Source organism: Typopeltis vanoorti, chromosome 25 (genome assembly GCF_054136105.1).
Source record: "Typopeltis vanoorti isolate ZY-2024b chromosome 25, IOZ_Tvanoo_1.0, whole genome shotgun sequence".
NCBI lineage: Eukaryota > Metazoa > Arthropoda > Arachnida > Uropygi > Thelyphonidae > Typopeltis > Typopeltis vanoorti.
The window spans coordinates 27314701-27336334 of NC_143573.1; the positions used below are offsets into that span (position 1 = coordinate 27314701).

Consider the following 21634-nt stretch of genomic DNA (forward strand, 5'->3'; position numbering starts at 1 on the left):
AAGAAGTTAAAGAGATAGTGAAGGAAAAGAACACAGCATACTGAAAGTTTCTGGCAAGTAAGTCAACTTGTGCTCTTAGAAAATATGGAGAGAAATGTAAGGAAGCGAAGCACTGTGTAAAACTAGCCAAATAAAAGTCATGGGAAGACTTTGGTAAGACCATTGAAAATAAATAACAGGAAGATGGTAAAATATTCTGAAGGCTATTGAAAAAGCTTAGAAATTATGGAAAGAGTGTGCTAAAAGCAATCACAGATGATAATGTGACATGAAAACTGAAGATAAAGATATTCTAAATATCTGGAGTAATTACTTTGAAAGGTTGCTAAATGAAACACACACTGACAGCACAGTTGACAGCAAACAAGTTTCGTAAGTCATAAGATTTACATCATCAGTTGTACATCTTACAACTTACAAAATTTGTCGGGTTTTAATTGCTTATTTTTATTAAACTCATTATTTACATCATAATGTGGTCTTAATGCTGAAAACTTCCCACAGGACTGCTAAACTCAGGAACTCAAGTTTCTTCTTTCTCTCAACTTTCTGCCCATCCATGATAATAATATACCATATGTTGAACAATTTCCTATATATGGAATTATCATAATTTTTTAAGTGAATTTAGACTATAATATCTTTTAATCATTTTTCTTTCTTTTCTTTTCAGTAAATGACAACATATACTAGAATATTAATTAAAAGCTTTAATCGATACCTTCCTATATTTCGGTAATGTTACATTCCATCTTCAAGGATCACAAAACAATGATATATGCACACAGGCACTAACACTAAGCAAATGTGGCTGAAGAAAGGCAATTGAAGTCAGTCCTAGAGCCCTAAAGTTACCCCCCCCCCCCCCCAGTGGGCTAAATTGGGTTGTGTTGGCTATTGGACTGATGTTCTTAGAATGCAAGCTTCCCAAATTTGGGGAAGTCTCATGCACACAAATTTCTTGAGGTTTAGGAAGTTTTTCAGAGCTGAGGCTAATTCAAGGAATAATCTTTCATATTTGTACTTGCTGCAATGTAATAAAGTGGGTGTCCAGTGCATGATCAGCAAGTCCTGAGTGGCTGTATTGGTGAAACTGGATGTAGTCCTTATGTTTGGCCATAGTAGAACAGTTGGCAAATGCAAGGGACCTGGTATATTCTAGGTAGATCTAGGGGGAAGTGGCTAGTCTTTGGTGGAGCAGATAAGAGATGCCAATTTCTTATGTGGTTTGTAACTAGCTGTGAGGTCATGTTTTCTAGTATTTTTGTTACTTTTTCACATGTACCCTTGATATAAGGAATGGTGATAGATTTAGAGTAATCTCTGTTATGGAGTGGGGGGGGGGGACAAAACACTTTAATATTTTTTGGGGTTGTAGCCATTGGCTAAGAAGGTGTTAAGGTCAATAGTTAGGGCATTGTTATCTGAACAGATTAATTTTGCCCTGTTATATAGAGTTTTTATAATCCCATATTGGTAGGAAGTGGGGACGGTGTGACTGCTGGTGAATGATGTATCTACCTGTATGTGTAAGTTTTCTGTAAACAGAGAAAGCCAGAGATCCATCAGGCTGGCATGTAATCAGTGTCTGGGAAAGGGAGACTGTTGTTGTTTTCCTTTTCCAAGGTAAACTGGATCCTGTGGTGTTGATTGTTTAAGGGTGTTGAGAAATTGTGGAGTGTATCCAGACCATGTGGCCAAATAGCGAACACATCATCCACATAGCGTAGCCAAACAGTGGGTTTGTGTGGGGCAGGGTTCAAGACTTTTTCTTCAAAGGTCTCCATAAAGAAGTTGGCCAGGGGGTGGAGAAAGTGGAGAACCCATGACTGTCCCCTGTATCTGTTTGTAGAACGAAATAACCTGAGTTTATGGTGAACTGAAATATGGCTGAGATATTGGGAGGAAATTTGGCTTAGCTGAGGTCTAAGGTATCTTGGAGTGGATCATTGGTGAATAAGCAGGAGAAAGTCCACTTAAAAGACAACTTTTGATCTTTTGAGAACTTTTTCCTCTTTCATAATTATGAAAGAAAAAGAACTTTTTCTTTGAGGTTCATGATTTCAGTTACAGGATGTTTACTTTTCTGTCAATACAACAACCAGAAATAAAAGTTGGAATGATTCCTGTAAATATTGCAGTAATATTTATATAGCAGCATATCCCTGGAACAGTGACATTTGTATCCATGGCATAGGTGACCATCCATTATTGGTTTAAATCTTGTTTCTGACTCTAGGCGTTTTTTAAGTTTTTCTTTTGCCAGTTCTGGGTCAGTCCATTTCTGGCACAGGCAAATATGTTTTTTTCTCTTGGAATCTTGTGTTTTAACCCTTATATCAAATATCAACTGTAGAACTTGCACTTTACAAAAAATAATATGAGTGTTAGAGTTTAGGGCCATGAGATGGTGTCAGCTGTCTGCTTTACTCTCCTTCCTGAAAAAAAGTCAGTTCATTGATAGAGCTCACTATCTGGTAGACTTTAGGATTGAAGTCCATCTTCCCATCTATCTTCAGAAAACGTTAGTTAGGGCTGAAGGACCGCTGCTCTGTTTGGGGAAAAAAAAAGCATTAGAGGATTTTTTAAATGAAATAAAAGGATAACAAAGAATTTTAGTTTAATTCTTTAGTACAGAGATTACTAAGAACTTATGGGCTGGGCTCAATTAACTTCTTAGAGAAATTGGAAAATTCAATTCTGAAGAGGCTTGAGTGCTGAAAAGTTATCTTTAGCCAAATGCCATAATTTTGAGGAAATTTATTCCTTAAAACTGCTTCCAGAAAGAAATCTCCTCAAATTCACTGTTGAAATCTTGAATTCTTACAAAAGACTGCTATTTCTTTATCCTGTTGATTTACTCTGATGAGAACTTACTACGCATCTCTTTTAGTATCCTCAATTATTATATAATCTTTCTTCTTATTATATACTGAATGCATTTTCTATTTCCAGGATGCAAAAGTGATGTCATGGTGGGATTATGGATACCAAATAACTGCAATGGCTAATCGAACTATTTTGGTTGACAATAACACGTGGAATAATACACACATATCTAGAGTTGGTCAAGCAATGGCTTCAACAGAGGAAAAGGCATATGAAATAATGAGGGAGCTGGATGTGGATTATGTCTTAGTTATATTTGGTGGTTTAACTGGGTATTCTTCAGATGGTATGTGTTATTCTATTTTTATTACAATTGCACAATATTTGCTAATGGCAACATCATGTATTGCAGATATTGCTTATGTGATTTATTCTAGGTTGATACATATTACACAATTAAACTTTCCAGTTTAATTGTGTAATATGGTGCTTGTCATTAGAGATTCATCAGGGATGCACAGATATAAAGAACATCTCCATAGTACAATTAGTAAACATAACATATATAGGTTGGAAAAGACCTGAGTTCAGTTTTTGTTACTGATTTGAAGAACATGTCTGAAATAAGCACTTTGGTAATGACTTCTGTAAATATTGCATAAACTAGTAATTTTAAACAAAACTTTGTTGCTGAATTGATATTCGAAATTTGTTTATTATTTTTATGCCCCCCCCCCCCCCAATTCACATTAAATATGAAGTGAAAGAGGTGTCTTCATAGCCCTGAAGAAATATTGGAAGAACAATAGGACATTGTGCCCTTCAATTGGAATGCCTGAGTTGAGATTCTTGTCATGATAATAAGAATCTTTATATAAGCTTTTTTCAATTGAGGGTGAGTTAGTCAATCTCATACAGGGATATAGCAGTGCTTTTTTTCTCAAAGAAACTTGAGTTTTGCATCCTGTGTACAGCAAATCACCCATGAGAACACACACAATTTACAGACAAAAATACTGTTGGTGGTGGTGGGCAGTAGATAGTGTTGATGGTAGTGTCGTTGTGTGTAGTTTGAGAATTAAGTAGTAGTAAAGACAATGAGATGTGTGTGTGCTCTCCTGCGATGAGTCCTTGGAGGCGTCACGTAATAATAATAGTATCCGTCAAATAGGCTGCCCAACCATTATAGGTTCGAATCTTATTGCTGACTAGAGAAACTTTTTTTAAATCTTTCTTTAGCCAGGTAAGAACACTAATGGGTAGCAAAGACAGTCACAAAAGAAGTACATCATATTTAGTGATTATGAGATATCACTGAATGTAAGTGGTAGCAGGAAAAAAATTGTGGACGTAGACTGGAGTAAGTGGAGTTGATAGTACAGCTGAGTGCTTGAGTGGAAATGGTAAGACAGCATGCATAGATGCCGGTGAGTTAGCGGCAGTAAGTGGTGGCGAGTTAGCAGTAAGACAGCAGATGTGCAAGGTAGTGAAAATGCACTTTGCTGAAATGGCACTGAAAAAATAAAAGTGAATGTATGAAAGCAGAGTTGGTAGAGATGAGGCAAGAGATTAAACGTATGAGGAATGAACTGAAGAGAATTACAAATTTGCATGGGAATGTGAGGAGGAATGGGACAAAAGATTTGAAAGAAATATTTAATAATTTGAGAGTGGCAATGTATAGAAATTTGATAATAAGAGGTGGTGAATGAAAAGGTGCACAAAGTCTGTTTTCCGAGAGGTAGAATGAGCAGTGTAGTTGAAGCACTGGATAAGAGGAGTATGCAGGCAAAAGAGTTGGTAGCGGTAGTTGGCACAGTTTTGACTAGTTACAAGAAAAATGTAAGGAGGGATGTCATGAAGCTGTTAAGAAGAGTGAAAGATAACAGTGTGGTAGGTAAGATAGCGTGTTGCCCAGGTATGATAATTGATAATGATGAGTTGAGAAAGCATGCGAAGATTATGAATGGTATGCTAGCAGAGTTGTGCGAGGAGAAAAGAGTTCATGTGTGGTCAAGGTGTTGGAGATGTTAGTGAGGACAAGGATTCAGAACTGGGTGGACAGCATTAGAATTCTCTTCTGCTGACCACCCAGCAGTAATAGAATTCTCTTTAATGGACCACATGGGTTTGCTAAAGGAAGATCATGTTTTAACAATCTGCTTACTCATTATAACAAGGTGACAAATACATTGGAGAAGGGAGATACATATACAATAGTATGTTTAGATTTTGCAAAGGCTTTCAATAGATTGACATGTGACAAACTAGTAGTTAAATTGGAATAGATGGGGTTGGAAGTAGATTAGTGCATTGAATTGGAGATTAGCTGTCTGAGAGGTATCAACATCAACAGGTTGTATGTGGGAGAGTGTTATCCCAGAAGAGGAAAGTCACTAGTGGTGTGTCCCACTAGTGACTTTTCTGTTCTGGGGCCATTATGTAGGTAATTTGTATGTAAATGACATTGGAAAGGGCTTAAATTGTGATATACAGTTGTTTGTAGATGATGCAAAGTTGGGGGCGGGGGTTGAGAAGCAGAGCAGATGTAGCTTTGCAAGAGGACCTAAATAAATAGAACTCTCAAAATGAGAAACCATGTGGAGATGTCAGTTTAATGTTTCAAATTGTAAAGTTTTAAAATTTGGGAAGCAAATATGGGATGCAGAGTATAGGATTGGTGGGGATATTTTAGAAGAGGTGGACTTGAAATTATATGGACATTTTTCTAAAATTGTGAGAATGTCACAGTGAATTATGGAAATGATGTGGAGAATGCTGACGTGTAGAAGTAAGGATGTTTTGATTCCATTGTACAAGATTTGGATCAGGCTGCATATGGATTACTGTGCACAGATTTGGTCGCCAGGTTTTTGAAAGGATGTTGATAAATTAGAGAGGGATCCAGAGACGATTGACTAAGTTGGTTCCTGGTCTGCAGAATGTGGAATATGAGGACAGATTGAGAGAATGCAAATTACAGAGCCTAGTGGATAGAAGGAGGAGGGGTGACATGATCGAGACATATAAGTTGGTAAGGAGTAATTACCAGATTAGTGTGGATGAGAGTTTTCATAGAATATGTGGAGACAGAAAGAGAATGAGAGGCCATTCCTGGAGGCTATATAAGGTGGATGCGAACAGTTAGGAGTAGATTTTTTACATGGAGAATGGTGGGTGATTGGAATGCATTGCCTGAGAGTAAGGTGAGTTGGGACATTGAATGCATTTACAAGGGTGGTTTGAAAAGTTCTTGGCCTAACGATGAAAAAACAAATTTATAATTTCAAAATTATTTTTATTTTTCAACATAATCTCCCTTAAGATTAATACAATTATTTCAGCAATGCTCCAACTATTATCCCGTCCCTGTAGTGGTTCTCAGTAAGATCTGCAAAATACTCCTCTACAGCTGCAATCACCCCTTGATTCGAAGAAAAAACTCTGACCAGCGAGGAAGAGTTTTAGTTTGGGGAAGAGATAGAAGTCAGCGGGAGCCAAATCTGGGGAATAGGGTGGATGTTCCAACAATTCATAGTGCAGATCCCTTAATTTTCCCATTGCCAAAACACCTTTGTGGGCAGGTGCATTGTCCTGAATGACAATGCACCTGCCCACAATGATTTTTTTCTTCTGTAAACCAGATCTTTTCTCACAAATTTTTTCATCTAGTCTGGTTAAAAGATCGGAATAATATTTCCCGGTTATTGTTTTACCCTTTTCAACATAATTAATGAACAAAATGCCTTTAGCATCCCAAAACACCGATGCCATGACCTTTCCTGCTGATGGAACTGACTTTGCCTTCTTTGGCACTGAACAACCGGCTTCTGTCCACTGTTTTGACTGTTGTTTGGATTTGGTGTGTAATGGTGAATTCAAGTCTCATCCATAATAATAAATTGATGCACAAAATCGATTTTATTCTTGTTAAAATGCTCCAAGCACTGTTCAGAGATTTTCGTGCGAGTGCATTTTTGATCTGCTGTGAACAAGCGCAGCACCCATCTTGCACAAATCTTTTTCATTTGCAATTCTTCATGCAAAATATATCCTACACATTCTTTTGAAATGCCTGTAGTCTCAGCAATTTCACGCACTTTGACTCGCCAGTCATCCAATACTGTATCATGCACTCAATCAATGATTTCTGGTGGCATTACACTTTTTGGACGTCCTTCACGTGGATCATCTTCAAGGCTGGTACAGCCACGTGTAAACTCGGAAGCCCATTTCTTAATTGTCAGATATGGCAAGAGACTGAATGGACATTCAATCTTTCCCACTAGCCAGTCATAGATAGCTGACCAATATTATCACTAATTTGAAATGCAATCCAGTGAACTGACAGCAAACAAGTTCTGCCATCTCATGGTCCCTAATATATTTATTGTCTGAAGTAGTGCAGATCTCTATGGGCAGTAATCTGCCATTTATCTGACTACATCGGGAAGGCAGTTTGCCATTCTGATAATCAAAGGGTTAGATAACTGAAGTATGGTTCCATGGTGTTATACTAACATGCAATGGTCAGTGAATTGAAGGCTTGTTGTTTTGAAAGTTGAATAAAATATATATCACTGTATATAATTAAGTAAATAAATAAAAAATCTTCACCCACCCATTATACTAATCTACTGTATGTTTACAACTTTCATTGGTGGAAGTACACTAAAAAAAAAGTATGTACTTTGAACTCGTCCTGCTGCAAAATAATATGTAGCAAAACACAGAAATATTTAAAACTGCACATGGCAATTTTCAGAATATAATAAAATGTAGCCCCTCTGAAGCCATTTGGCTAATCAAAAAAAAAATTTAATTTTCCAATTGGTTTGTCTTGAACATTTTTAGTAATTTTTTTTTTCTGAATTAAAAAAAAAAAAAAAAGAAATATTGCTCTTGCCTGCAAATAAACATTTATATGTTATGTTACATTTTTCTATACTTGTCATGAAACTGTTATATTCAGTGTATTTTTTGTTATATCTACCTAGGAGCTGGTTATTGACATGTAAAATGTGAATTGTTTCTGATTTTAAGATATAAAAACTTAAATTTATATATTATCTATCCCTCTCAAACACACACACACACACGAGTAGTCGCAAAACCCATAGTACAGTGCCGTATGTGAAAAAGTGGTTAAAGATAAAGATGCAATTTGTTATGTTCTCTTGCAGTTGGACATTGGAGAAAACATAAGGGTGGAAATAAAAATATAACTAAATTTAAATAAAAATTTAGTTATATTGAATGTAGACATATTAAATGCAATCCAACAGTGATCCTTATACAGAAGACTACAATAACAAAAGAATTATTATGTGATATATCAGCCTATATTCCAATAGTGAAGGATCCCAGGCAGCTATAAAAAAATAAAACTATGAGCCTGTCTGATAGTATTAACAGTGAAAACTTTGACAAATTAAAAATCTTTTACCACACATATACCAAGGCTATGAGGGGGTCCTGGAAAGTTCTGATAAACATCTAGAACAAAAATGATATTAAAGCAACTGATGATATAACCACAAGAAAGAACATACTAGTAGCAAAGTTATGAAGGTAACTTATGTTCTTGTATTCTCGTATGTTCTTTCTTGTGGTTATATCAGTTGTTTTAATATCATTTTTATTCTAGGTGTTTATCAGAACTTTCCAGTTCCCCCCCCCCCCCCTTGTATATGGACTACCTAAGGTCCACAAACCTAGAACCTCATTTGCTCCATTGTGGATGACATAAATTGTTCCACCTGTAAATTTGCTAAACATTCAGCTGAACTTAATAAGCTCATTGGCAAGACATTTTATGAAAGTTCTTAAATTAAAACTTAAGCCCTCACCATAATGTACAAGTCCACAGTGAAATATTACTTTTACATATTTTATGTTAACTTTAATTATAATTTTATTTCTTCTTTTCCTCCCTTCTCCTCTAGATATCAATAAGTTTTTATGGATGGTGCGGATAGGTGGTAGTACAGAAAGAGGGAGACACATTAAAGAAAATGACTACTACACGCCATCTGGAGAATTTCGTATAGATAGAGAAGGTTCCCCTGTTTTACTTAATTGTTTAATGTACAAAATGTGCTACTACAGGTTTGGATCAGTATATACTGAAGCAGGTAAGAAATTTTAATCTGTATATATTAATATCAAGATCAATGCACTGATGAGATTTAATCAGTGAGAGTTAGCCAATCCAGTTGTATCTTCTGTTTAATTTCCTTTGTTCTTCAAATCACTATTCAGAAAGTGCTTCCTTTCATATCAGAAAATGCTTCATGCTTAAGAAGCATAACCATGAAGTAACATTACAACTAGTTTATTTGTATTTGGAGGCCATTCACATTAGTTGCCTTCATATCCCATAATGCAAAAACATTTTGGCTCCCATTGATGAGATCTCAATAAAAGTCAAACCAGTCTAGGTAGTTACCCTTCCTATAATGGTTTTACATTATGGGATACTAAGGTAATTGATGTGAAGTCAACAGTTTCTGTATACAGGTAGACTTACCATGAAGTAACTTCATGCTTATGCTTGGATACAGGATTAAAATAAGAATATAATGTATTGTCAAGTACAATACACATTATGACCATGCAGAACTTTCCGTACAGGCTCAGGATTGTTCTTGCCAAGCCTAACCTCAAGAACAACCCTGAACCTGTACAGCAAGTCCCTTTTCTCTGTCAACAAAATCTCCTCCTGGTTTCCATCCACTAAAGATAAACAACCCCCTCTTTCCCTCCCTGATGTTTACCAGATTCAGTAAGTGCCTCCACTAGTATTTTGAACAAATAGGATATTCGGCCAAAAAATGACTACAAGAACATCTAATTTTTATATATATGTGTGTGTGTGTGTGTTAACCATACCACGCTATTTTAAACCTGGTTTTACTCCATTTCCCAAGTAAGCAAACAGACAAACAAGTCAAGTTTGCGCCTGCAAGTGTTGCAAGTCTAGCTGCGCCTGCAAGTGTTGCAAGTCTAGCTGACCCTGCACGTAGTGCAAGACCAAGGCAACTCATGGTAAAAGTAGAATAAGCTCTGATCACTAATCTTAATATTTACCCTTAATGCAAAGCACATCTCCTGGAGGAGATGTATGATGCTTTGTATTAAAGGCAAGGAGCCACTACCCAGACTGGTTTTGACCTTTATTGAGGTCTCATCAGTGGGAGCCGGGCTAGAAATACCAAGATTTTAGTAATACAGAGCTTATAAGTATTTTACCAGAACAAGTTACCATAAGGTGTTTTAACCTTATTAAATAAAAATCTCAGGAGGAGATATAAATGTAGAAAGTATTTTCCTTGGGTATAATAAATGTTAACCATTCCAAGCTATTTTAAACCTGGTTTTACTCCATTTCCCAAGTAAGCAAAAGACAATACGTGCAGGGTCAGCTAGACTTGCAACACTTGCAGGCGCAAATTTGACTTGTTTATCTGTTTGCTTACTTGGGAAATGGAGTAAAACCAGGTTTAAAATAGCTTGGTATGGTTAACATTTATTATACCCAGGGTAAAATACTTTCTACATATATATATATATATGAAAAAAAAATAGTTTGAATGACTATAATACTGAGAATAAAAAAGAATAAAGTTTAATGCTGAGATACTACTAGTTTCGTTGAAAAAAATCAACTTCTTTAGGTATCAAAGACAAAGAATTATATAAAAAAATAACAGAGACATTATAAAATTATGTCAACAGATCTAATATAAAAGACCGTAGTACAGTTTAAACAGGAATGCGTGCTGGAGTTCCAATTGAAGTTGACTACGTGCGTGAGTTATCACGAGAGCGCCAGTACCGGACAGTGGCAATGTGTGCATCAGACAGATTGTAGCTAAGGCTGTTATTTATATGGGATGAATCGAGGGATATTTCTTTAGATTCGATTATTTTTCTTTCAAGCTCGTCATAACACATGTAAATTAGAAGCTTGCAGCCAGTCTACGAGGTGTTGGTGGCCTTCAGCCTTAGCTACAATCTGTCTGACACACACATTGCCACTCTTCAGTACTGGTGCTCTCGTGATAACCCACTCACATAGTCAACTTCAATTGGAACTCCAGCATGCATTCCTGTTTAAACTGTACTACGGTCTTTTATATTAGATCTGTTGATGTAATTTTATAATGTCTCTGTTATTTCTTATATAATTCTTTGTCTTTGATACCTGAAGAAGTTAATTTTTTCCACGAAACTAGTAGTATCTCAGCATTAAACTTTATTCTTTTTTATTCTCGGTATTATAGTCATTCAAACTAATTTTTTTTCATAAAATTATCTACCAAATAAATATGAACGCTGATATATATATATATATATACAGGGTGTTCGGGATAAATTTGACATATTTATAATTAATTATATTTTTCCGTAAGTTACATGTATTAACACACACTTCTCTTCATTTAAAAGTTTGGACCCTTCTTCATTCATATACAAGATGTCAGAAAGGATGGATAGCTGGAACCCACCTGAATCATGGAAGAGAATAACTTGTATCATGATGATTCGTGCCCACCATCAAAATAAGGATATTACGACTGCTGCCCAATGCTCCCTGAATACAGTAAAAACAATCAGGCATGAACTAGAGACTTGCAATGGTGACTACGAGGATGTAGCAAGAAGAAAGATCCCTAGCAGACGATCTGATTGCGTTCGTACAGCAGAATTCCTCGCAAATCTGCAGGAACAGGTGTTGAAGAACCCTGGCATTGGAATTCGGGCTTTGTTCGTGGAGTTGCTAACTGTAGTCAAGCCCTGGATAACAAGGGTAGCCAATGGTAGGCCGTATGTATGGCAGCAGGATTCGGCCCCTTGCCACACCTCTGGGAAAAGTCAAAAATGGTTGTCTGAAAATTTCTACGACTTCACCAGTCCAAATGTTTGGCCTCCAAACTCCCCAGACCTTAACCCCATGGATTATTTTGTATGGGGCGCAGTTGAAAAAGACACCAATCGCACTTCCAGTAATACAAAAGCCCAGTTAATGGATAAAATTAAAACAGTTTTTGCGGCCCTTCCCAGGGAGACTGTAGCATCAGCTTGTTCGAGGTTCCGAAGCAGAATTGAAGCTGTGATCGATGCTAATGGTGGTTATTTTGAGTAAATCTTGTTGATAGTATTGTAATTAACTCTGCCTGTAATGTTTTTTTGTCAATTCATTAAATTTAATAGATACAAAGAAGATTTTCTTTTTCCTTACGAAACTGTCAAATTTATCCCGAACACCCTGTATATATATATATAATGCTGTCATTCAATTATTTATCTGCATTTTGTTAATTTTTGTATTTGAAATCCTTTAGTTTTAATTGTAATCTCAATCAAATCTCAATTTGATTTTGTAATAACCTGTATGGTGGCACGTGGCTCAGCTCTGTACATAGAATAAACGTTCCTTGTTCTAGTTTCACCTTGTGATTATGCTAATGCACTGATGATAGTTCATTAATTTCTGGCCAAAATATTTGCAATAATAAAAATTATTATTCTTTATTCTTGTGAATACGAGAATTTTTGGATAGATAATCATTCAAAATGCTTTCAAAAAATGAGATGCTTTAATTTACAGAGCTAAGAGAACAGCATCAATTTATGCCAACTCTACATCATTGATTCTCTGTCCAGTTAAGAAGCTTACCTTCACAGCAGCTGTGTCAATCACTCCCCTCCCCCCTCAGGGATGATTAATGTAGACAAATGTTCACTGGCATCTCCATCTTCTTTGTAATTGGAGGTGACATTTATAAAATTGAACGTCTAGTAAATTTTCATATTATTTTTTATTTTAATGGTACAGACAGCACATATTTAATTTAATATGAAGATTTCAAGTAAGTGACATTAATTTAAGGTAATGTAACATTTCAAAACTTATAAACGTTATTTCTGGATTTTCATTTTATGATATCATACATTTCTAGTTCTTTATTATGTCTACCATTTTGTGTTGTCATTCCATGTTTTATATATATCTTATATGCATTAACCCTTGCCAATCTTTTGTATTCTGTTTCTCAGGATTTCCTTTATGCTATTTCCCATGATTCCTTATGTTATCTTTCCTGCCAAATTTTCCTTTGTTTCATGGGGATGGAATGTGTGTGTTGTGTGTGGGGGGGGGGGGGGGGGATAGTCAGTATTTTTCCTTAAATTAACTATAATGAATTTGGTGCTATAACAAATTGTCTCTGGTCCCTAGGAGTTTGCTATATCTAGCATCTACTATATCTTCATTTTTAATGAAGATATAGTAGATGTATGCTTATGAAGATATAGATATATAAATGTATGCTTGGATGAGGATTTATCATTTGTGTTTCATGTTTAGTTGAATAAACAATATCAGTATTATCTATAGATAATAAATATTAACTAAGCTTATTTAGTTAATAAATTATTACACCAATATTTTGTCTCAGTTACCAAGGCATCTTCATGATGGCAGGGAAACAAACACAGACTGATTGTGGATGGCAGGATCTTGCAGTCCTAACTCGGGTACCCTCTATTGGATGCAATGATGAAAACTTGCTGAAGGTATCATGGCGACAGTCTCCTAGATTTTGGGAATATCTAGGCAGCTGAATTTGTCAAGATTTGGTGAATGTTGTAATGCTGATGCAAATTCTAAAAATAGTTTGCCAGATCTATATCTCGTACTATACAAGAAGGAAGCATTTTTCCACTGAATCTGATAATCTATATCTATGGCATAGTCTGCTACCCCAGAACAGCTGTAGTGCAGGTAATGGGCTTTCAAAGTGGATATTTGCTGTAGGGTAATTAGTCAGGAGCAAGGGATGTAATAGATGTGTTCTGCAGAACACTGGTGTTGTGCAGAAAGTGAATAAGTGTTCCATGAAAAAATTATCAAAATTAATATTAATATGGGCCTGGAATGGTTTTAAATGCTGCAACTCTAACCAAGGTGTTCCGTTAAAATTTCAGGATTTGTGAAGTGTTCTGTCTTAGGAAAAATTTGGGAAACGCTGGTCTAGATGATGGGGAGGATCTTTTGGTAAGCAAATAAGGGTAACTAGTATTATGTGGCTTGAAGATGATCTGTATATTATACTTTTTTTTAATATGGCATAAAATTTTTTCTGAGGTGCTTTGAATATAGGGAATGGCAATGGTTTTTATTCTGATTTTTTTTTTTTTTTTTTTTTGGGGTGGGAGTTCCGTTGATTTTGTGAAGAGGAGAGTCATTTGCTAAAAAAGAGTGTTCTGGATGGGATTGACTTTTGTGGAAAGACTAGTATGGTCAGAGAAAATGTTTCTAACATGATATGCTAAAGTTTTATGTATCATGCTAGACACCATATTATTGGCAGGAATGTCGATGTGATAGATTATAGATGTGCCTTCCAGTCTAGGTACTTTTTTCTATATATAGAAAAGGATGAAGAGCTGTTGGACACTTGAGTGACATTGTCAAGGAAGGCCCACCATTATTGTTTTCCTTTTCAATGGTTAAGTGGATCCTCAGGTGTTGTCTGTCGATGACTAGGCTACTTGTATAATGGAAGCTGATGACTTTGCATCAGTTGCTTTAGTATTCCATAATGTAAAGCATACTTCTTTTTCGACATGCATAATGCAATGCATTGTGGAAGGGGCCACTATTCAGACTAGTTTTGACCTTTATTGAGGTAATGTTAAAGTGCAAGGATACCTCTCCAAAAACTCAATGATGTAAAAGATCACTTAAAGGATCACTTATCATGTGGCCAAATGAAGAATGCATTAGCCATGTAGCTTTGCCTTATTATGGATTTCAGAGAGGCAGAATTTATGACTATATTTTCAAAATGTTCCATGAAAAGGTTGGTGCTGGGGATCCATAGCCCATCAGTTACCTCAGTATCCTATAATGCAGAGCACACCTCCTTTTCGACATGAACAATGCTATGCATTATGGGAAGAGCCGCTACCTGGTTTTGGCCTTTATTGAGGTCTCATCAGTGGAATGTGAAGTCCGCAGCCTCTATATACAAGTACCCAATTGTGAAGATACTTCACATGCAAACATTGATTGTTCACACTCAGATAAAAGATTAATTTAATTTGTAATTAAAAACTCTTTCTATAACTATTCCTGATCCAGAGTATTTTAATAATAAGGTGATACATTTTTTTACTGCTTGTATATGGGAAATATATGAGTCCGGCATTAATTCATTCTTGGTATCTCTTTGGAGTCTAGCTCTCACTGATTCCATTTAATAATGTTTCTTTTTGGACTTGTTTCCTGGGGAGTAGAGCAGCTGTGGTAGTGGTGGGTTTTTGCCTATCACTGAGTGGAGCTACTGCTAAGTTTCCTGTCTTGGAGTAAGTCAGGTCAGAAGTGATGAGTTTAGTAGTGATTGTTTAGATTGCTCAAGAGTTTTTAGAGAGGCCCAGCACTTTAACATTACCTCAATAAAGGTCGAAACCAGTCTGGGTAGTGGTTTCAACCTTTACTAGTGCAACTGATGTGAAATCATCGGCCTTTATTATACAAGTAGCCTAGTCACGAAGATACTTCATACACAAACATTGTTTGCTTACACTTGGATAAAGGATTAAAGAAGAATATAATTTCTTGGCAAATTTAATTTAATGAATTAACTTAGTTTTCTATCAGAGGATTCTGTGTCTACTTTGACATTTGACATTGTGCTGTTCCATTCCAGACAGATTTAATATAATGGATGTATTCTTGATGTTCATTATTAATCTTCTCTGTGGAATGGCCAGTTTGATAAAATTAAATCAAATTTCACAAGGCACTGATATACAGAACATATAACAGAGGAGCTTGTCATTAGTAAAACAGGGGGAGGAGAACCTGAATAATTTGTTATAAAGATTTTGAAAATGGTGGGTCATATCCTACACAGTCCAAGAATAATAACTACAATTGATTCTCATTGTAATGAATACCATTATAACAAACTACTGAAAACCCTCCAGCAAAATCACTTGTGTACATTGTTCTAAAGGACTACGTTAAATATTTGCTGTAACAATTGTTCCTGTGGTCCCTTTGAGCGTACAGCATCCCCCACTTACTGTCTTCTCCATTTAGGTATTTGTTCATGGTGTTTGGAACCAAACCTCTCATTGATGGTCTTCTTTTCATTCTTCCTGTACTTTATTTCACTTTTTTATTCTCCAGAGCACCATCACTGAGATCTAACATCCTGCCTCCATGCTTGCTGTGCTGTGCATCCTCGTTACATATGAAAATACAATCCAGAAGAGAGGGGGGGGGGATTCCTTGTGGTGCGCATACATTTTGCTTCACCAAAACAGATATTCCTAGATGACTTGGCTTAGATCATTTGCTTAGTATACTTGTCTGGAAGTTTGACAGTGGTATAGTAAATCTCCTTTTCTGTGGTCTGAGGACAGGACTTAAGGCTTGCTACGATGCCAGTAAAGTCCAAGTTAACCAAGACTTTACTAGACAGGATTCCCAGTCATTCCACTTCCCTGTGCATTTATTACTTGCACATTTATTGCTTGCCAGGTAGTTGGTATGCATACACAGTTCTTTGTTAAGTAGGAAGTTCTGCCACTGAAACTAAACTCCCTCTGAGCACAGATCCTTCCTCCTCAAACATAGCTGGTGTTAAATTGTGAATGATGATATTTTGTATGTTTTAATACTTCATTCACATTTAACATAATCCACCATGTCATAAGCAAGACTTGTAAATATTATTTGTTGTTAGTCTCTTGCTTGTAATATATTATTCATATAAATGCTTTGAGTTTTGTTTCTTATTAATTAATTATTTAATCTTAGAATATGTAATAATAATGAAAAGACTCTATATAAATATGTCATTCATTTTATTTAGTTTATTCTGTAAAATTTATTATAAGAAACTGTGTGTAAGTAAATTTAAATGTATATTATATGAATTGTGATATATCTCTTTTATTTCTATATATAAGAGTGATTTTATGTAATTCTTCTGAATGCATTTGATTGGCTGCTGAAGGAGAAACTGAGTTTGTTTTTAGTCAGCGCATGTTTAGAACATGAACGGCTGTGATATGGAGTGAAGATAGTAGATGTAAGCTGAATTGGCTAGAACCGGATTTTGGTGGGAAGAATGAACGATTTTAATTGGAAAACGAAAGTAAAGAGAGGGGAGAAGCGTCAGGACAGCAAGGAGTGAAGTGATGGTTGGCAGTAAGGGGATTTGGGAAATGGCATAAATAGATTAAGAAAGGACCGGGAAATTAATAGACAATTTGGAATATTTCTACGGAATTCTAAAATTACGACGGATTCCAATTGTTTTGAGGAAGAATAGTGCAAAGCTGAATTTAATGCATAGAAGAAAATAAGGAATAAGTAGATTACCTAAAACGAGTGCGTCAAGACTTGTGAAACTCTGTTTAATATTTCAGTTATTATAGTGAAGATTTCTTTTGAATATTGTTACTTCAAAGTAATAGTTAACTACAGTTTTAAGTGTGCCTATAATAAATCAGTGTGTAACCCGGTAAGAGCAGTCCTTTTTGTATTTCAGTGTGAAGAAATAAGAGTTAGCTCCACCTGATATATCTTAACATTAACTGTGGTGTTCTATTAAAAATAGCCGAAGATGATGTATAGAAGAATTGAATTATCTCATTGAACAGAGACAAGTTGTGATAATAGTATTTAAGCATTAGAGAATCTTCTTCTTTCACTATGCCTTATCCCATGTTAAATGGGGTCGGTGCACCGATCTTTAACCTTCCTCTTCCAAGTTCTCCGGTCCAGGGCATCCTTCGGACTCCATCCTTTCTCCCTCAGATCCTCTGTCACCTTATCCCCTCCACCTGAGCTTGGGCCTGCCTCTTTTCCTCCTTCCCTCCAACTCCATATACTCCACTCATTTACCAACATACTCCTCACCCTTCCTCTCTACATGTCCGAACCACCTCAGCCTTGTATCTTCTTGCCAACTGGTCCCACCTTAACCGTCCCTCTGATGTAGTCATTCCTTATCCTGTCCTTCTTTGTCACACCACTCATCCATCTCAACATCCGCATCTCCGCTACCTCCATCTTCCTCTCCTGTGCCTTTGTTATAGGCCACGTATCTGCGCCATTAAGCATCGCTGGCCTCACCACCATCTTATACAGCTTTCCTTTCTTCTTATGAGTCGCACAGGACCCCGCTCGTCTTCCTCCAGTTCATCCAGCCGCATGTTATTCGGTGCTGTATTTCCTCATCCAGGTCACCATTCCTCTCGACGACCGACCCAAGGCACTTGAATTTCTTCCCTGAAATTAGCCTTTCACCCTGAAGTCGTATGATCATATCCTCGTCACTCCCCGTTGACATATATTCAGTCTTCTCCCAGTTAATTTTCATGCCTCTCTCCTCCAATACCTTTCTCCACTCTTCCAGGGTATTTTCAAGCTTCTCTCGGGATGATTCGCATAGAACAATGGCGTCGGCAAACAGCATGCTCCATGGTGCCTCCTTCTTGACATCCTCCACTAGTACATCCATGACCAGATCAAAGATGTAGGGGCTCAGAACTGACTCTTGGTGTAGCCCTACGACAATGGGGAACCCTTCTGTCATACCAACACTAGACCTGACCTGAATTTCTGTTCCCTCATACATCTCCTTCACCAGCCTCACGTACTTCTCCGACACCCCCCTTCTTCCTCATACACCTCTATACTTCCTGCCTGGCCACTCTGTCGTATGCCTTTTCCAGGTCTATAAACACCATGTGCAGCTCCACTTGCATCTCTCTATATTTCTCCATCAATTGCCTTAGTGCAAATATCGCATCCATTGTTCCTCTTCCTGGCATAAATCCAAATTGCTCCTCACCAATTTTTGTTTCCTGCCGTATCCTCCCTTCAATTACTCTTTCCCATATCTTCAATGTGTGTGACATCAGCTTGATCCCTCTATAGTTGCCACAGTCTTGAACATCTCCTCTTCCTTTGTAGATTGGGACGAGAATACTTTTCATCCATTCCTCTGGTATCTTTTCCTGTAATTGGGCTATTTTCCTCATCAGATCCCATAACATATCCATGCACTCACCTCACTGCCCAAACTTTTCCACACTTCCCCAGATATCTGGTCTGTCCCCACAGCCTTTCCATTCTTCATTTTTCTCAGTACCCAATCCACTTCCTCTCTACTTATGTCTTGCACCGGTCTCTCATTTGCCTCTCCATCCTCACACCTCTCTCTCTCTCGGATTCTCCTCATTTAGTAGTTTACGGAAATATTTTTTCCATCTTCCTCTGATTTTGTCCTCCTCTTGTAATACTACTCCTGAGGCATCCTTTATCTGCTTGACTGATGTTATGTCTTTCGAGGCCTTATCTCTGGCTTTCGCTATTCTCAACAACTGAGCTTCACCACCGTTTCTCTCCAGTTCTTCATAAACCTCATCAACTGCCCTTGCCACAGCTCTCTTTGCATTTTTCTTCGCTAATCTATATGCCTCCTTGTCGGCTCTAGTTCCAGTCATGTCCCATTTTTTCTTTTCCTTGATCTCCAACTGCACCGCCTCATTCCACCACCATGCCTCCTTATCCTCAGGCAGTCCCTTTCCTGATGTTATACCAAGCACCTCTTCTCCAATTTTTCTAATATTCTGACTATTAACATCCCACCATTCTTCCATCCTCTGGTAACTTCATTTCTTTCAATACCTTTTCTTTAAACTTATTCCTTGGGCCTTCCTCTTCCAATTTCCACCACTTTATTCTCCTCTGTATCCGCCACTTCCGTCTATTCTTCTTTTCCCCTTTTATATCACAGTCTACCACAACCAACCTGTGCTGTGCCGCTACACTTTCTCCATTAATCACTTTACAGTTTTTCACCTCCTTCAGATGTTTCCTACGGCACATAATATAGTCAATCTGACTCATTCTATCCCCGCTCTTATAGGTTATCAGATGCCCAACTCTCTTCTTGAACCACATGTTAGCTATAGCCAGATCGAAGGCCACAGCATATTCTATGATTCTTTTACCTTCTTCATTTCTTTCACCACTACTCCAACCCCCATGTACCCTTTCTTCACCGCTTCGTCGCCTTCCTACATGCCCATTCAGATCTGCTCCGATGATCACTCTCTCACCATCAGGGATTCCCATTACTACTTGGTCAAGTTCTCTCCAGAATGTCTCTTTCTCCTCATCATCACAACCTACTTGTGGGGCATAGCCACACAATATAGTAGCCACATTTCCTCCCATCTCAAGCTTAACGCTCATAATCTGATCATTCTTCCGGCACACTTCGCAGACTCCACCCTTCAGCTCCTTATCGATGATAATTCCAACTCCGTTTCTTCCCTTCTCATTCACACCACTATAAAACAGCTCCTTTGCTTTATTGCCCTTCCACCTTGTCTCCTGCATGCACAAGATCTTCAGCTTCCTTCTTCTCATCATGTCCATTATCTCCCTACTCTTCTCATTCATCGTACCCGCACTCAGCGACCCGATTCTTACTTTACACACACTCTCTTTCTGTTGGACTTGCTTCTTTAGCCGAACCCATCCTTGGTTCAGTAGCCCTAGCCCACTTCTCACAGTCCTCGGGCGACAGAACTGCACGTCGCTTACGGGGTACGCCCTAGCAGTGGTCCTTTCTCTGTTATTCAACATTTTGTCCTTGGTTTTGGCATGATTTTTTTTTATGGCCATATGCCCTCCCTGACGCCAACCCTCCCCATTTATCCGGGCTTGGGACCGGCACCGAGAAGACTAATTTGTCCTCCCCAGTGGCTGGGTTAATGTTTGTTATGAGTATTTGAACTAAGTTGATGTATAGAAGAATTGAATTATCTCATTGAACAGAGACAAGTTGTGATAACAGTATTTAAGCATTAGAGAATAAGATCTGTAAATTAAACTTCAATCTTGAAACTAAACCGAGAGGCTACCAGTGTCTCAGAGATATTTTGAATATTGTTCAATTAGATTATCTTGCTTAGAAAATTATGCTTAAATGTACATGTTCTATAACCCTGTAATAAATGTTTATTTTATTGAATTCAATTTGTTGTTTGCCTGATTTTTCTTCATAAAATTTATTCGAACCTTGCGGAAGCCTTAAATGATAATATTAACCTCGGCCTGTAGAAAAGTGAGATTGCAAACGTTAGTTGATGATTGATTCCTCTATATTATATAGACTAATCTGAATATAGGGTGGTGCAGGATAATATAAATTTCTCTATATTTGGATTAGTAATCAACCAACAATTAATTAAGATAATAAAAACAGATAATTTAAATAAGAACTAAGTTCCAACAAGATGGCGGATTCAAAGCCAGGATGTACGATCCAACACTGGGGATCTTCATCTCTCAACCAAGTGCAGAAACCATTGACACATCGTTTGCCAACAGAAGTAAGTAGCAAAAAACATGAGATTAACATATAAAGCTACCATTGTTTCTCATTATACATGTGGCAGGTAAATGCCCTGTAGACAAAACACCACTTTCTTTGTTTAAAAGAGTTTTTAGAGGATTGGCAGGAGTTCCAGAATCTATCTCTATTTATCTATCTATATATATATATATATATATATATTTAAATTGCATTCAGGTGGCATTCTCATAGAAAGATAATGTTAACATCAATCAGAACAACCACTTTCAAAACAAATTCAGAGTGGATAAATAGGAAATTATGGTAATAAAAAGTTATTTTAAATTATTCTAGGGAAATAATAACAGATTGATCTCTTTTGTGAATGAGGAGATATTCCCTGATTC

General features: G+C 37.0%; 1 protein-coding gene across 1 annotated transcript in view; it reads left to right on the forward strand.

The window, feature by feature from the left end:
• Window positions 1-21634, forward strand: part of Stt3A (catalytic subunit 3A of the oligosaccharyltransferase complex) — a 226581-nt gene that overhangs the window by 203575 nt on the left and 1372 nt on the right. Inside the window, exons 13-14 of the mRNA XM_090414768.1 lie at window positions 2956-3175; window positions 8775-8963. Coding sequence (XP_090270894.1) covers window positions 2956-3175; window positions 8775-8963 — 409 coding nt within the window. The remainder of the gene's footprint in view (window positions 1-2955; window positions 3176-8774; window positions 8964-21634) is intronic.